The 13,467-nt window shown below is 55.6% G+C and overlaps 6 protein-coding genes across 6 annotated transcripts; all 6 read right to left on the bottom strand.

Moving 5' to 3' along the window:
• Positions 1–608: 608 nt before the first annotated feature.
• On the bottom strand, positions 609–3,262 carry C8Q71DRAFT_786531 (Galactokinase). The gene is made up of 10 exons (XM_047925139.1): positions 2,789–3,262; positions 2,647–2,733; positions 2,290–2,584; positions 2,124–2,227; positions 1,949–2,061; positions 1,717–1,896; positions 1,317–1,655; positions 979–1,251; positions 764–922; positions 609–715 (listed from the first exon to the last, which is right to left on the bottom strand). The coding sequence occupies exons 1-10, from the start codon at positions 2,866–2,868 to the stop codon at positions 699–701; spliced, it is 1,647 nt and encodes a 548-aa protein (XP_047773600.1). The 5' UTR covers positions 2,869–3,262; the 3' UTR covers positions 609–698.
• A 129-nt stretch (positions 3,263–3,391) lies between these two features.
• On the bottom strand, positions 3,392–5,024 carry C8Q71DRAFT_842839 (chaperonin 10-like protein; the record flags this gene model as incomplete). Its single annotated transcript, XM_047926555.1, has 5 exons — positions 4,443–5,024; positions 4,310–4,388; positions 4,039–4,246; positions 3,571–3,974; positions 3,392–3,511 (listed from the first exon to the last, which is right to left on the bottom strand). Exons 1-5 carry the CDS (start codon positions 4,706–4,708, stop codon positions 3,392–3,394), a joined length of 1,077 nt encoding a protein of 358 aa, XP_047773599.1. The 5' UTR covers positions 4,709–5,024.
• Positions 5,025–5,856: 832 nt separating this feature from the next.
• Positions 5,857–7,879, bottom strand: C8Q71DRAFT_786524 (uncharacterized protein). Its single transcript, XM_047925138.1, has 5 exons — positions 7,637–7,879; positions 7,382–7,582; positions 6,315–7,320; positions 5,992–6,258; positions 5,857–5,938 (listed from the first exon to the last, which is right to left on the bottom strand). The coding sequence occupies exons 1-5, from the start codon at positions 7,663–7,665 to the stop codon at positions 5,897–5,899; spliced, it is 1,545 nt and encodes a 514-aa protein (XP_047773598.1). The 5' UTR covers positions 7,666–7,879; the 3' UTR covers positions 5,857–5,896.
• Positions 7,880–8,511: 632 nt separating this feature from the next.
• C8Q71DRAFT_372158 (uncharacterized protein) lies at positions 8,512–10,623 on the bottom strand. The gene is made up of 6 exons (XM_047918138.1): positions 10,404–10,623; positions 10,148–10,348; positions 9,083–10,088; positions 8,745–9,026; positions 8,654–8,689; positions 8,512–8,592 (listed from the first exon to the last, which is right to left on the bottom strand). Exons 1-5 carry the CDS (start codon positions 10,421–10,423, stop codon positions 8,654–8,656), a joined length of 1,545 nt encoding a protein of 514 aa, XP_047773597.1. The 5' UTR covers positions 10,424–10,623; the 3' UTR covers positions 8,512–8,592.
• Positions 10,624–11,730, bottom strand: C8Q71DRAFT_372064 (uncharacterized protein). Its single transcript, XM_047918136.1, has one exon. The coding sequence runs from the start codon at positions 11,569–11,571 to the stop codon at positions 10,945–10,947; it is 627 nt and encodes a 208-aa protein (XP_047773596.1). The 5' UTR covers positions 11,572–11,730; the 3' UTR covers positions 10,624–10,944.
• C8Q71DRAFT_372065 (uncharacterized protein) lies at positions 11,731–12,491 on the bottom strand. Its single transcript, XM_047918137.1, has one exon. The coding sequence runs from the start codon at positions 12,288–12,290 to the stop codon at positions 11,889–11,891; it is 402 nt and encodes a 133-aa protein (XP_047773595.1). The 5' UTR covers positions 12,291–12,491; the 3' UTR covers positions 11,731–11,888.
• Positions 12,492–13,467: the final 976 nt, after the last annotated feature.

The following is a 13,467-nucleotide window of genomic DNA, read 5'->3' as shown; positions in this document are numbered from 1 at the left end:
AAAGATCTCACTGATGCGTGGCTGGGCGGAAATGAATATGCTGCCCTGGACATGGCTACTAAGTGTAAGATGTTACGCTTTCCGTTCGCAAGCTCCCAAAGGACCACAGGACGTATTGACAGCCACGAGGATACGGGCGCTGAGTACAACCGCCCTGTATCGTTCGGACTCAACGTCCAGCGTTCGACGTCCAGCATGACAGAATAAGTGGTCCGGAAGCACATGAAGGAGGTGCGTACAATGGAAATACCTGCCGCGAACTCGCATCCCGAAGCGCTCTCAAACCCGGTGGCTATGAATTCGATTTCGACGTCAAGCGCGCACGCATACTTCGACCGAGCCGTTCCTGGCGTAAAGGATGGAAACACCGGTACGAAAATCGACTTACTTCCGAGCTTCAGGACCAGGCGATGATCCCCTCCTTGCCTCGTCGAGAAGCTGTTCAGACTATTGAGTGGATGCTGCATGCAGACGATATAGAACCACATAACTTACCTGTCGCTGCAGAAGGCAAGAGCGAAGACATACACGCAGTACCGCCCATATCGCTACGGCGGATCAAGTCTTGCCCGATACTCGTGGACACACTGCTTCACCATGACTGACGATACGGGGGCAAAGGATACAAGCACCGATATTATTAAGTACATACATACTCTTAGTACATTCTTCCTCCTTAAAAATCGTACCATTCGCCTTTACTCGAGCTTGAGCACTGTCCTCACATCAGTATGTGTCAAGCAGGCATCGAAATCCCACTTACCACACGCCCCACTACTCGGCTTCGTCGCAAAGATCACCTGCTTCAGCGCCTCGCCCTCAAGACCCTTGTACGCCGGGTAATGCGCCACGAGGTGCTCAATAAACGCGTCCACCTTATCCTCCGCCACGAGCGACACCGTGCATCCGCCCCAGCCCGCACCTACACCGCCCACCCAGATCAGCCCACGACACTCATCGAACGTGCGGAAAACTCACCCGTGACCCGCGAGCCGTACGCTCCGGCCTCCTTCGCGATGCGGACGAGCTCGTCGACCTCCGGGCACGAGTTCTCCAAGGTCTTGCTCGAGCTCTCGTGCGACGTGTCCATGAGGTCGCCCAGCTCGCGGAGCACGCTTTCCGGGAGGGCCCCGTCCGGGGTCTGCGCCGCGTCCGCCGCGCGGAGACACGCCGCGCGGAACTCGATGACCCGCAGGGACTCCTCGAAGACGTGCTTGACGCGCTTGTAGATCTGGAAGTGCGTCGCCTCGACTGTGCAGATCCGCCAACCCCATCAGCATCCCGCGTGCACACCCGCGAGTCAGAGCCGGACGCACCCTCTACCCAGCTCAAGTACACCTCATAGAACGTCTTCTTGTCGAGCCCGCTCTCCTTGATCATCTCCTCCATCGTGAGCCCCAGCTCCTCGCCGTCGGCCCTGCCCGCGGGGCGGAGCTTCTCCACCTCCGCGAGCACCTTCTTGAGGCCGTCCTTGAGCTTGTCCGTGTCGAGCTCGGACGGCTGGCCCTTCGTCTCGGTGTACCCGAGCCACCGCCCGAGCACGATCCGGAGCGGCGGGCGCTCCGTGGGCTGCAGCGGGACGTTGAGGTGGCGCGCGAGGATGCGCGCGCCGGCGAGCGTCTCGACGACGCGCAGGTTGTAGCGCGTCTTCGCGCCTAGGGCGTTGCATGAGTGTGAATGCGTGGAGATGTACGGAGGGGCGGAGGGGGTACGTACCGACGGCCTTGTCGCTGACTACAAGCGAGTTTGCGCAGACGAAGACGGCGCGCGGGTTGGTGCGCAGGACGGGCAGGAGGATCGGTTCCGCGTGCAGGAAGGGGAAGAACGTGATGTACAGCGCCGATGATGGCATCGAGATGACCGACGCGGCCTGGTCCATGCCGCCACTGTTCACTCCTGCAACCACCAGGCTCAGAAGACTAGAAGTGTGAGTGGGGTAGGGACATACCGACGCGCTGTTCGTTCTCCATCGCCATCTCGACCAGCTGGCCTTTCGTCAGTTCGCCGAGCTTGTTGTTCACGGCGAGGAACGAGAGTGTCGACGCTACGACCATGGCGGCGCTGTCATGACGCGTCATGTTGGTATATCACGCATACATCCACTCATTTGACTTGATACGAACCTCGATGAAAGCCCTGAACCAGCGGGAACAGAGCCAGTGACCAGAATGTCAATCGGTACCGGTCGCTCATTCGAGGAGGGCGGGAAGAAGTGGTTGAGTACACCCTGCCGTTATGCCCTCTTGTGTCAGAACCGATTCAATAATTGACCTTGCTTGCGATACTCACATAGTAGCCAGCCTTGACGTAGCTCTCCCACCGCAGCTCCTTCGTGTTGATGTCGAGGTCCCAACTCTCTGCATTGACAGCCTTCTCTGCCTCCTTCTGCTCCGTCGCAGACGGTATCGGAGCGCTCTTCAACATGGGGGTGAAGTTCTGCGGGGCGAATTTGGGATTGAGGTTATGTGCGGCGACGCTGCCCGCGGATGCTTGAGACGAAGGACCGCAGGCGAAGAGGATATCCTGCTCGACAGCAGCCGGAAGGCATCCAAAGAGAACGTAGTCGATGTGATCGCCAATTAAGCTAAACACAATGCCCGACGTGAATTAGGAGGTACTGTAGATGAGGCAATGGAGGGGACGTACTTGACCCTCCCGGGCGCTCGAGCGATGTACGCTGGCTTCTTGCCGAATCGCTTCTCAAACTCCTCCACCACATCGTTCCATCGCGAGCTGTTGAATCGATGTATTCAGCAGGTAGTGAGAACAGAGCACGAAATGCACGCACGCTTGGACAGAGGCTGTTTGTAGGTCGCCGAGGACGTCGGTCAGAGAGGTGTACACGGGGATAGGTAATTCAGCGGCCATTCTGTCGTATGATCCTCGTGGTAGGTGGAAAGTCGAAAGCAAAGCCGACCGGAGCCTGGGGGTAATGAGGAGGGAGGTGAGAGGCCTAGAGGAGGAGACGAGGAGGAGGCCGGGCCGGATAAACAGACTCGAGCGGCCTCAGTCCGACTGTCGGTGCTCCGGACCGTCTGATCGATATCCATGTGCTGCGATGAGAAATCCAACGTTATGGCCTCGTCGGGGCATCCGACAGAGCAAACAAGACGATCTGCAGGCCAGAAACGCGGAGTTAGAGGTCGAGAGTCGAGACGAACGAGTCGGCAACGTGCAAGCTGGCTCGAGGCTGATCGGACCGCGTACACGGGGAACGGATCAGACACTGGCGCTCGATCGAGCGACCGGGAGACGCCGCCACCGTGCCATCTTGGTGCCACCTCTGCAGTGGGAGTCTGGGACTGTACATCTCGTCCTCTGGCAGCATCGTATGTAATTCAACACTGTGCATAGTTCTACTTTGGAAATAATTACGACAAGGGAATTACGTTCAGGCCGTCTCCTGAGGATGTGCGACTAGCTTCACGCCGCTGACACGGTCATCCCTCAGCCTCTCCAACCCCTCGGGGATACCCTCCAACCCATTCGGAAGCACCTCGACGCGGTTGGGCTGCAACGTATCACCAAACGTCAGTCAACCCATCTTTCAAATGAAAGCACACGACTAACCTTGATAGCCCCTTCCTTGAGCCAGCTGGTAAGCTGCTCGCCATACAACTTCGCAGCGACGACGCGATTCTCCGATGGATAGTTCGGCTGGCCCCACGCCCTCACGACCCGCTTCCCAGAATCCTTCCGCTCCTCCGGGATGACATCGTACGACGCCAGTACCAGAATCCCGCCCGGCGAGAACACCTCATACGCAGCCAACTGTGTATCCGGCAGACTGACGGCATCGTATATGACGTCCAGCGAGCCCTTCGTGATCTTCTCCACCTCCTTCTTGAGCTGCTCGGACGGAAGCTTGCGGTCCAGGACGTGCGTAGCCCCGAGGGTGCGGAGGAACTCGGCGTTGTGCAGCGACGCGGTTGCAACGATCGGCGAGAAGCCTGAGAGGCTCGCGAGCTGGATCACTGTACGTGTGCCCAAACGGAGTGAGTGCTAATCCAGAGTCGACTTCACAGGTGCAAGACTGACCGGCCTGTCCCACCGAGCTGGCGCCGCCGAACACCGCGAATGACCTGCCCGCGTACTTGCCGCGCCCGCCGTCCTCCCAGGGCGCCGTCAGTCCCGCGCTGCCGATACCCGGGTTCGGAGGGGGATGTTCCAGGTACAGACCCAGAGCTGCGGTGCTCAGCCCCACGGGGATGGTGGAGGCTTCTTCAAATGTAACGTTGTCAGGTATCTGGGTCACAGGAAGTTACGGTAAGCGGGCAACTCGTCTGGCAAAAACGGTAGACAGCTGAACCTTTGCAGTGGTGTCAGCGTTCGCTACTGCATATTGCTGAAAGCCTGCGTGGCGGACTGTGAAATGTCCCTGTTGGAATCTGGCTCGAGTGTCATTCAGCCGTTGGCGTTCGCCCGAAGAACGGGGCCCCTACACTCGGTCGCCGAGCTGGAAGCCTTCAACGCCTTCACCAAGCTCTTCTACCGTCCCAGCGACGTCCGACCCTACGATGGCAGGGTACTCGGTCACAACCCACCCAAATTTCTGGATCTTCCAGTCGATGGGGTTCAGCGCGACGGCGTGGACCTTGAGGAGCAGTTGACCCGGCCCTGGTCTCGGTACGGGGACGGCGCGAACGACGAAGTCCGCTTGCTTCGCCGGCAGGACGAGTGCCTTCTGCGTATCTGGAAGCGCGGGCATTGGGAGTGGCGAGGAATCTTTCCTAGGTGCGGACAGTAGCTATGTGACGTTTAATCAGACTGCCGACTATTTATCACCATCATGATGCTTTTCCTCCAAGTTGGCTGTCGCCTTGGGACGTACGTCGAAGATGATTCAGCTCGACAGTGCGTGATGCCTACGTGCTTGCCTCTATCACCTCCGTTCGACCACGTCTGAGCACGCCAGAAGGATCGGTTGATGGCCGATCGCATGCATGATGGAAGTCAAAATGAACTTACAGCGCAGGGATGCGCGTTGATGAGTAATACTACATGGTACGCGTCTAGAGATGCGGCTGACAAAGACTGTCGACGCCAGACGAACGTACATTTGCACCACAGGGCCCCGACTTGCTGACTCACAAGTAATGCTCCCAACGCGTACAGGTTATGTCTCGAGACCTTCTAGCTTCTCGCCGAGTGTTATAGCTATTGCGCTCATCGCCGAGCCTGACTGAGCCAAGTCGGCGTTGCCGTTCATGGATCAGAAGGCGGGCAACGGCGTATCTTCATGAGAAGAGGAGCCCGTGAATTGAAGTCAGCGTAAGTATCATCAGACGAACGATTACAACCATTGCGCAGCCTTGACGTGCGATGTGATACAAATACTTCCTGCTAAGTCGCCTATATGCCCGAGACTTCGTACTTGCGCATGCCATTGTGGAGCTTTGTGTGTCGCAAACGACGATCTTACGCCCATTCCACGGAGGCGCGTTCGTGCAGGGCCCACCTTTGAAAGACATCCATGACTGTCACTCACAGTAGTCCAGTCGCTAGCCAGCCTATGTTGCGCGGCCGGCATCCCGATTGCCTAGTATATTGCACATTCGAGCTATAGCTAGTCGCCACCGACGAACAAGCCGCCACCTACTGCCTGGAGGCTTATCAACGTGACAGGTCATACAAGGCACAGGACGCACCATCGATTGACGTTCATGCAGATGGAGGCTTCGGCACATCAGAAAAGCTGTGTTGTTCACTAAATGCTCAGGCTGCGATGATCATGGAATATCAGGCTAAAGAGATTGTGGTGCGAAGCTCAGTGATTCGCGTCCGAGTCGCTCGGACCCCCTCATTCGAGTTATCTTGAGGTCCAGGTACGTGGTGGAGCTAGCCGTCTGCCTTCAATGAGAACGGAAAGATGTGGCATAGATGCAAACTTGTGGATCTACAAATAATCATCGTAAGGATACGCCGACACTCCCTCGGGCTAATAAAAGATATGAGTATATGCAAGGACAAATGGGCGGTCGACATACTCACACTGCTACCCGAAGAATCGACTTCGGCCTGTGATTCCATGTCGATAGTGCGCCCAGCTACGAGACGAAAAGGGTACCATTTCGCGTCATATTGGTGTCCTACTTGCAACAGCCATAACTTGAGACCCGGACGTGCAAGAATGAGCGCTAAGATGGTAGCATTCTGCCGCAGTATCGGGAAGGGGTGACCTTCAGTGATATCTGTATCCAGGTATGCTTGCAGCGTAAGCAAGTCTTGGAGCCTTGCTACCCGCAGTGCGATGTCAGTCTGTATGAGAATCACGAAACTCAGCTTGTAAGCATGAGAATGAAACGGTAACTCACAATAGTGATATCGTTACCACCGGATGATCGGAAGCGATGTATTTCTAGGGATCTCAGTTTGAGGAACTTTCGCGATATATAGAGCAGAAGGTCGTCTTCTGCAGCGTCTGCGCGGTATTCGAGTTCGAGATGTTCAAGATTTGGCGTGTCGACCTTCGAGAGGATCTCCAGCATCTCCGACGCGTAGAGGAGGGGAGAATGGACGTAGTATCGTCGCCATGGAGTGAAGCAATGATGTGGCGTGCATCGTAATGAGAGGTGCCGCATCGTCTGTGGAAGGTGGGAGTAGATCCGATCATCACAGCACGGGAATGACATAGTGAGATTGTCAAGGTCTTGCCATGGGAATTGTGCGGGATAGGTCTTTGGCCAGAGCTGCAAGACTTGTTTGTCGATACCTATGGGAAGAGAAAGCTCAAGTTTCAAGACGCGCAGCTTGGGCATTCCCGCAAAAAGAGTGACGAATGGGACAGGAAAGTCTGGGTCCGGATGGAACTCCCCTATCAGATGAAGTTCCTTCAGTTGAGGCCACCGAGTACCAGCTAGGGATTTGAAGGGTGTAACTTCACTAGGGAGTAGAAGGTTTTCGAGAGTATGTTGCAATCGTCCAATGACCAAGCCTAGCGCGTCCTGTTGGAGCGGATATTGACGAAGTTCTCTACGAATGGCGCGATGCTCAAATCGAAATGTAGTGAGTGGTGCCAGAGAACCGAGGCTCGCATCTGTTGGCGACCGACGTGGACTGAAAAGGAACTGCTCGACTGTGAGACTACGGAGACACGGAATTGAGAGGATGGCCGAGAGAGTCTCCCATCCCATCCCGTGTATCTCTCGACTGTGAAAAGCCAGATTGACAGAGCATAAGCGAGGCATCGCTCGGAGTGTAGCATTGAGGAACACGGGATCCATTGTGCCGCAAAGCAACGGGTCGTCGGTGAACCGGAGCCTACGTTTTCGTACTTTCATCGCGAGCATGTCCGGACAGTCGTCCCTCAAAGACAGATGGCTGAAGCACGAGGGTTTGTCACTGATGAGATCATGATGCTACTACGTGAAGTATTACTGACGATACATAGGGCCATAAGGATGGTGGCAGAAACCGTTCCGCGCAGATGGGCCGCTCCGCGATAACCAAACAACTTCGGAAAAGCACAGGCGCGGTTTCTTGTCGAATCCATCGGCACGACATGGACAATGAGCGCAAGCCGCGGTCAGGTCGTAGGTGCTCGAACACCTGCAGAAGAACATCGGTGTTCAAGCGGCGGAAGCTGCGACAAAATGAGAAGCTGTGAGACATCCAGCTATCGCCCACAGCAACTTACGTGATGTCGGCGTCGATCTCATTCGCCATCGTCTCCGGTAGTCTGACCTTCCGGCTCGGGACACGCAGCGCAAGGTTGATCAAGGGGAAAGTTGCACAGCAGCCCAAGTTGTGGTATGTAGTCTGAATCAGAATCAACCGGCGCGTGAGCCAGTACGAGTCGGCATGTCACGTTCGACAGAGACGTGGTCGTTGTGGCGCAGCTGCAGCGCGGCTCATCAAGACTATTAAACTCAAACTCGGGCGAGTGGCCAAATGGACCAGCCTGGGGCACTGCGTCAACTTGAAGGTGTGCAAGATGTATATCGAGAACTGTGTGGCTCAGGCTGCATACAAACATTTGAGACACCGAGGCGAGTATGCTTCGCGGTCGGTGACCTGCCGCTCGGCGCTCAACTCGACATCTGCAAGTTCAACTAGACTAGTACTACATTATTGAGTTAACGTAGCATGTCTCGCAGAGCTACAAAACGCCGTTGTCGCTCGTCCATTTGGGCGGCTGCACAGCTCCGAATTTGGGTGTGAGATGCATGCTGCGATGCAAGCTCTCCAGAGCGATTGCAGCGAGGCGTTCCCCGTCGTGCGTACTTGATCGCTGTCAGTGTATGCGGTAGAACAGGTAGTTGGAATCAGGACGAGGTTTGAAATCTGAACGGCTGAACCACTCCAGGTAGACGAAATGCGAGGGAGCATCAAGATTATATCGGAATGCGTTCTGGTGGGCTTTCTTTGATAACAAGGATATTGCGCGAACTTGGCCCACACGATAGCCTAAAATTTGGCTATTCTTCGACATGTCCACCGAGCAATATAATATTATACCATTGACTCATTATGCCGGCCCTCCCTCTCGTCGACCAGGACTGTGTCAAATCTTCCCGTAACGAGTCGACGTCGGGAGTATCGCGGTAGCCTGGTCGGGCGTGAAGGGTATCCAAGGTCTCATCTAGGTAGATGCTGAAGAAGACCGTACGTAAGAGTAAGATACAATATAGGATTCTAGCTCGTGAACCCGCACCTAATCATTGTAAGGATATGTTGGCACTCCCTCACGCTGACACAGGAGTTCAGCATATGCAAGACATTGAACACGCCGTCGGCATACATACACTGTGACTCGATGGGTCATTTTCTGCTCGTGGCTCCCGATTGATGTCTTGCTCAGGTACGAGGCAATAACGGTACCATCTTGCATCAAGGGGGTAATAGTATTCTAATACATCGCCCGGGTGCAACAGCCACAGTCGGAGATCTGGGCGGGCAAGCTTGCATGCCAAGATATTGGTCGCAGTCTGCGGCAGCGTTGCGCCGGTGTCATCTTCGGGAGTGTCCAGGTAAGCTCTGAGCGTGCGCAGATTTTGGAGTCTTGCTAGCCGTAGCGCAATGTCAGTCTGCATGGGAGCCATAAAGCTCAGCCAGTGGGCTTAACGAGTGAACGGCGACTCACGATAGCAAGATCACTGCTACCTTGTGATCGGAAGCGATGTATCTCGAGGAGCGTCAGTTGAGGGAACCTTTTAGTTATGCAGAGCAAAAGATCATCTTCTGCAAAGTCTGCACGGTACTCGACTTCGAGACGCTCAAGGTGGGGCGTGTCAACCTTCGAGAGGATCTCCAACATTTCCGATGCGTCTGGGAGGGGAGAATGGACGTAGTATTGTGCCCATGGAATGAAGCAATGATGTGGCGTGCATCGTAATGAGAGGTGTCGCATCGTCTGTGGAAGGTGGGAGTAGATCCGATCGTCAAAGCACGGGAACGACATAGTGAGATTGTCGAGGTCTGGCCATGGGAATTGTGCGTGATAAGCCTTTGGCCATAGCTGCAAGACTTGTTTGTCGATACCTATGGGAAGAGAAAGCTTGAGTCTCAGGATGCGTAGCTTGGGCATTCCCGCAAAGAGAGCGACGAATGGGACAGGAAAGTCTGGGTCCGGATGGAACTCCCCTATCAGATGAAGTTCCTTCATTTGAGGCCACCGGTTACCAGCTAGGGATTTGAAGGGTGTAACCTCATTAGGGAGTAGAAGGGTTTCGAGAGTATGTTGCAATCGTCCAATGACCAAGCCTAGCGTGTCCTCCTGGAGCGGATATTGACGAAGCTCTCTACGAATGGCGCGATGCTCAAATCGGAATGTAGTGAGTGGTGCCAGAGAACCGAGGCTCGCATCGGGTGGCGACTGGCGTGGACTGAAAAGGAACTGCGCGACCGTGAGACTACGGAGACACGGAATTGAGAGGATGGCCGAGAGAGTCTCCCATCCCATCCCGTGTATCTCTCGACTGTGAAAAGCCAGATTGACAGAGCATAAGCGAGGCATCGCTCGGAGTGTAGCATTGAGGAACACGGGATCCATTGTGCCGCAAAGCAACGGGTCGTCGGTGAACCGGAGCCTACGTTTTCGTACTTTCATCGCGAGCATGTCCGGACAGTCGTCCCTTAAAGACAGATGACTGAAGCACGAGGGGTTGTCACTGATATGATCATAGCTACTACGTGAGATCGTACTGACGATACATAAGGCCATAAGGATGGTGGCAGAAACCGTTCCGCGCAGATGGGCCGTTTTGCGATAACCAAACAACTTCGGAAAAGCACAGGCGCGGTTTCTTGTCGAATCCATCGGCACGACATGGACAATGAGCGCAAGCCGCGGTCAGGTCGTAGGTGCTCGAACAACTGCAGAAGAACATCGGTGTTCAAGTGGCGGAAGCTGTGGCAAAATGAGAAACTACGAGACGTCCAACGATCAGTCCGAAGTAACTTACGTGTCAATCTCAGTCTCCATCGTCTCCGGTAGTCTGACCCTGCGACTGGGGAACCACGGCGCAAGATTACTCTGGAGTATTGAGTAGATGGACAGCAGCGTAAGTTAGCTGCTGCTTTAGATGGTCCGAGTCTGAATCAGCCGCGACACTGGCAGCATGGAGCCCGGGCCACTGCTATTAGTAAGTAATGGTAGTATCAGTACGGAAGACTCGGATGTCACGCTCTACTAAGACGTGACAGCCTGGTCACCAGTCGTCACTAGTCATTTGTGGCATACACAGCAGCGCGTACTTTTAGGAAGCCTCTTCGGAGCTCTACGCCCATGCTCGTTGACCGATAAATTCGCCGGAACAGTGCCGAAAGATTGTGTTCATCATTCTGAGTATGTAGATACGACGCGGCGAGGCTCCTGCGCGTCAACAAGGGAAATATGAAGGCTGAATTATGATGAAGGCTGGAATGTCCGACTCGAAATAGGCAGGCGGAAGGCATGTTTGATTGTGACAATCAGGATGCAAACCAACCCCGCGATAATGACGATCAATGTGTTGCGCAACCAGAAGGCTCTCCTGATTTCGCAGATTCCAATACGTACTCGCTTGACAATGTGCGCTGCCGAATTCGACAGCTACGTATACTGCCTTGGCTAGAGCACGTCTGCGCGCACCCGTGCTCAATGCCGACAGACACGCAGATAGGTCCGAGCTGGGCCTCGAGGGTGTCGATGCCGTCGTCGCATACGCCCTTGAGTCGCGCACCTTGATGCGCCCCTCGCGCTCTTCGATCCACAGCGAGCCTTGGCCATGCGGACCATTCCATTCTCAGGGATGAACTGCGCATGTGACGACGGATCCGTATACGGACACGACGGCGCGGAGGCAGAGGCTTCCAGTTTCGGCGGCCAACGTGCACTCGCCAACGGACTCGGACACGACGTGCGTGATCCTGAGCGTATAAATCATGTATGCGTTCGTAGCATGATTCCTGTTGAATGATCATTCCAACGTCAACCATGCACACTAGGAGTGAACGGAATGGAAACACGCACAGGTTGCCCAAGTACAAGAACGGCAGCATTTGACTCGGGAAGCTCCCGTCGAACCTCGGGTCGTTGAACCATACGTGGTGGTCGCGTCCTGACGGCAGTGGCGAACGCAGCGCCGGCATCGTGCTCGCTCTCGGCCTACCACTTGCATCCTTCTCGCCAAGCAGTGGTCCCGTATTTGACTCGGACTACGTCCTCAGCGGTCGCACAGTCACAGCGGCCATCGCCGGCTGCGCAGCCGGCGGGATCGCGAAGGATACCGACTTCGCCGCCATCGGTCTGAGGGGAGCAATTTTCGTTATGCGCAATCTCGCTGAAGCTCTCGAGATCCAGCGGACTCTGAACCTCCTCGGGACTCTCCTCCTCCTTCCTCTCGAGCCAAGGAAGATCCCCGGCCCCATGCTCTCCCACCCCCTCTCGCGCTCCTTCTCGATCCGCTTCAGCACCAGGACGTCCGCGGTGTACACGAAGGACGATCTCCGCTTCTTGTTCTGCAGGCATATGCCTCGGGTAGCGAGAGCTTACGCCACGCCATCAGCAGCGTGAGCGCGAGCACACTCGACTCCGTGTAGCCATCTGCGGAGAAGGCGAGGATCTTGATCGGGCTCGTGTGGAACGACGCAGGAAGCGGGGTGGTCTCGGTCGATACAGTCGCCGCAGAGGCATGTCGCCACTGTCCACTCCTGCAACCACCGGGTTCAAAAGATTGGAATTGTGAGTGAGGTAGGGACATACCGACGCGCTGTTTGTTCTCCATCGCCATCTCGACCAGTTGGCCTTTCGTCGGTTCGCCGAGCTTCTTGTTCACGGCGAGGAACAAAAGCGTCAACGCTACGACCATGGCGGCGCTGTTATGACGCGTCACGACGAGATGCACGGACGCTTGGACAGAGGCTGTCTGTCAGTGTAGGTCGCCGAGGACGTCGGTCAGAGAGGTGTGTGCGGGTCACAACCATTTTGGCGGCCACCAACTCGCAGGCGCGCGGGCTGGCGTTAGACACGCAGCCAGATATGGTAATAATGATTATGTCAACCGATTTTCACGCCACACTACGCTCCACCTCCCGTCTCCTCCTCCTCTGCCGTCGATCCACCGCGTGCCCGGGCCCACCAACGAATCGGCACTACCAACCAATTGTGCTCGGAGCTACGCAGGAAAGAGAAGGCCTCAAGTATAATAGTAGTAAGCCATGCACTTCACTCCGACACACAGAACACACCGCCTCACTGTGCCGTCGCAGACGGCTGCCTTCCTCGCACCAAATCAATCCGTATAGTAGCGGAGGAGCAAACTTAGTACAAGCATCACCGCTGCCTTTGATAACAGCGGTATATCTGCGCCCGCAACATGACAGAAGAGTAACGTTGCCGGTGGGTGAGTAAACAACCCAGGGCACCTCTTCCTCGCGCCGAATCCATCGCAACACAGGCTATAACACGACAGAAGAGTCAGGCTGAGTTAGTGAACAAACAACGCGTTTCAGACGGAGTATACCGTTTACCGCCGCCCTCCTCGCCGCTAGCCCCGGGTACATACACGGATACAGTCTGCGTCGCGCAGCGCGACAGTACGACAAGGATGTCACGTTCAGGCCGGCTCCTGTGCGACTAGCTTCACGCCGCTGACACGGTCATCCCTCAGCCTCTCCAACCCCTCGAGGATACCCTCCAACCCATTCGGAAGCACCACGACGCGGTTGGGCTGCAACGAATCACCAAATGTCAGTCAACCCATCTTTCAAATCAAAGCACACGACTAACCCCAGCCGGTAAGTTGTTCGCCATACAACTTCGCAGTGACGACGCGATTCTCCGACGGATAGTTCGGCTGGCCCCACGCCCTCACAATGCGCTTCCTAGTATCCTTCCGCTCCTCCGGGATGACATCGTACGACGCCAGTACCAGAGTCCCACCCGGCGTTAGGACCTCATACGCAGCCAACTGTGTATCTGGCAGACTGACGACATCGTATATGACGTCCAGCGAGCCCTCCGTGATCTTGTCCACCTCCTTCTTG

The sequence above is a fragment of the Rhodofomes roseus genome (genome assembly GCF_022264815.1).
Source record: "Rhodofomes roseus strain CIRM-BRFM 1785 chromosome Unknown C8Q71scaffold_32, whole genome shotgun sequence".
NCBI classification, from domain to species: Eukaryota; Fungi; Basidiomycota; class Agaricomycetes; order Polyporales; family Fomitopsidaceae; genus Rhodofomes; species Rhodofomes roseus.
This window is presented reverse-complemented; position numbering and strand designations above follow the sequence as displayed.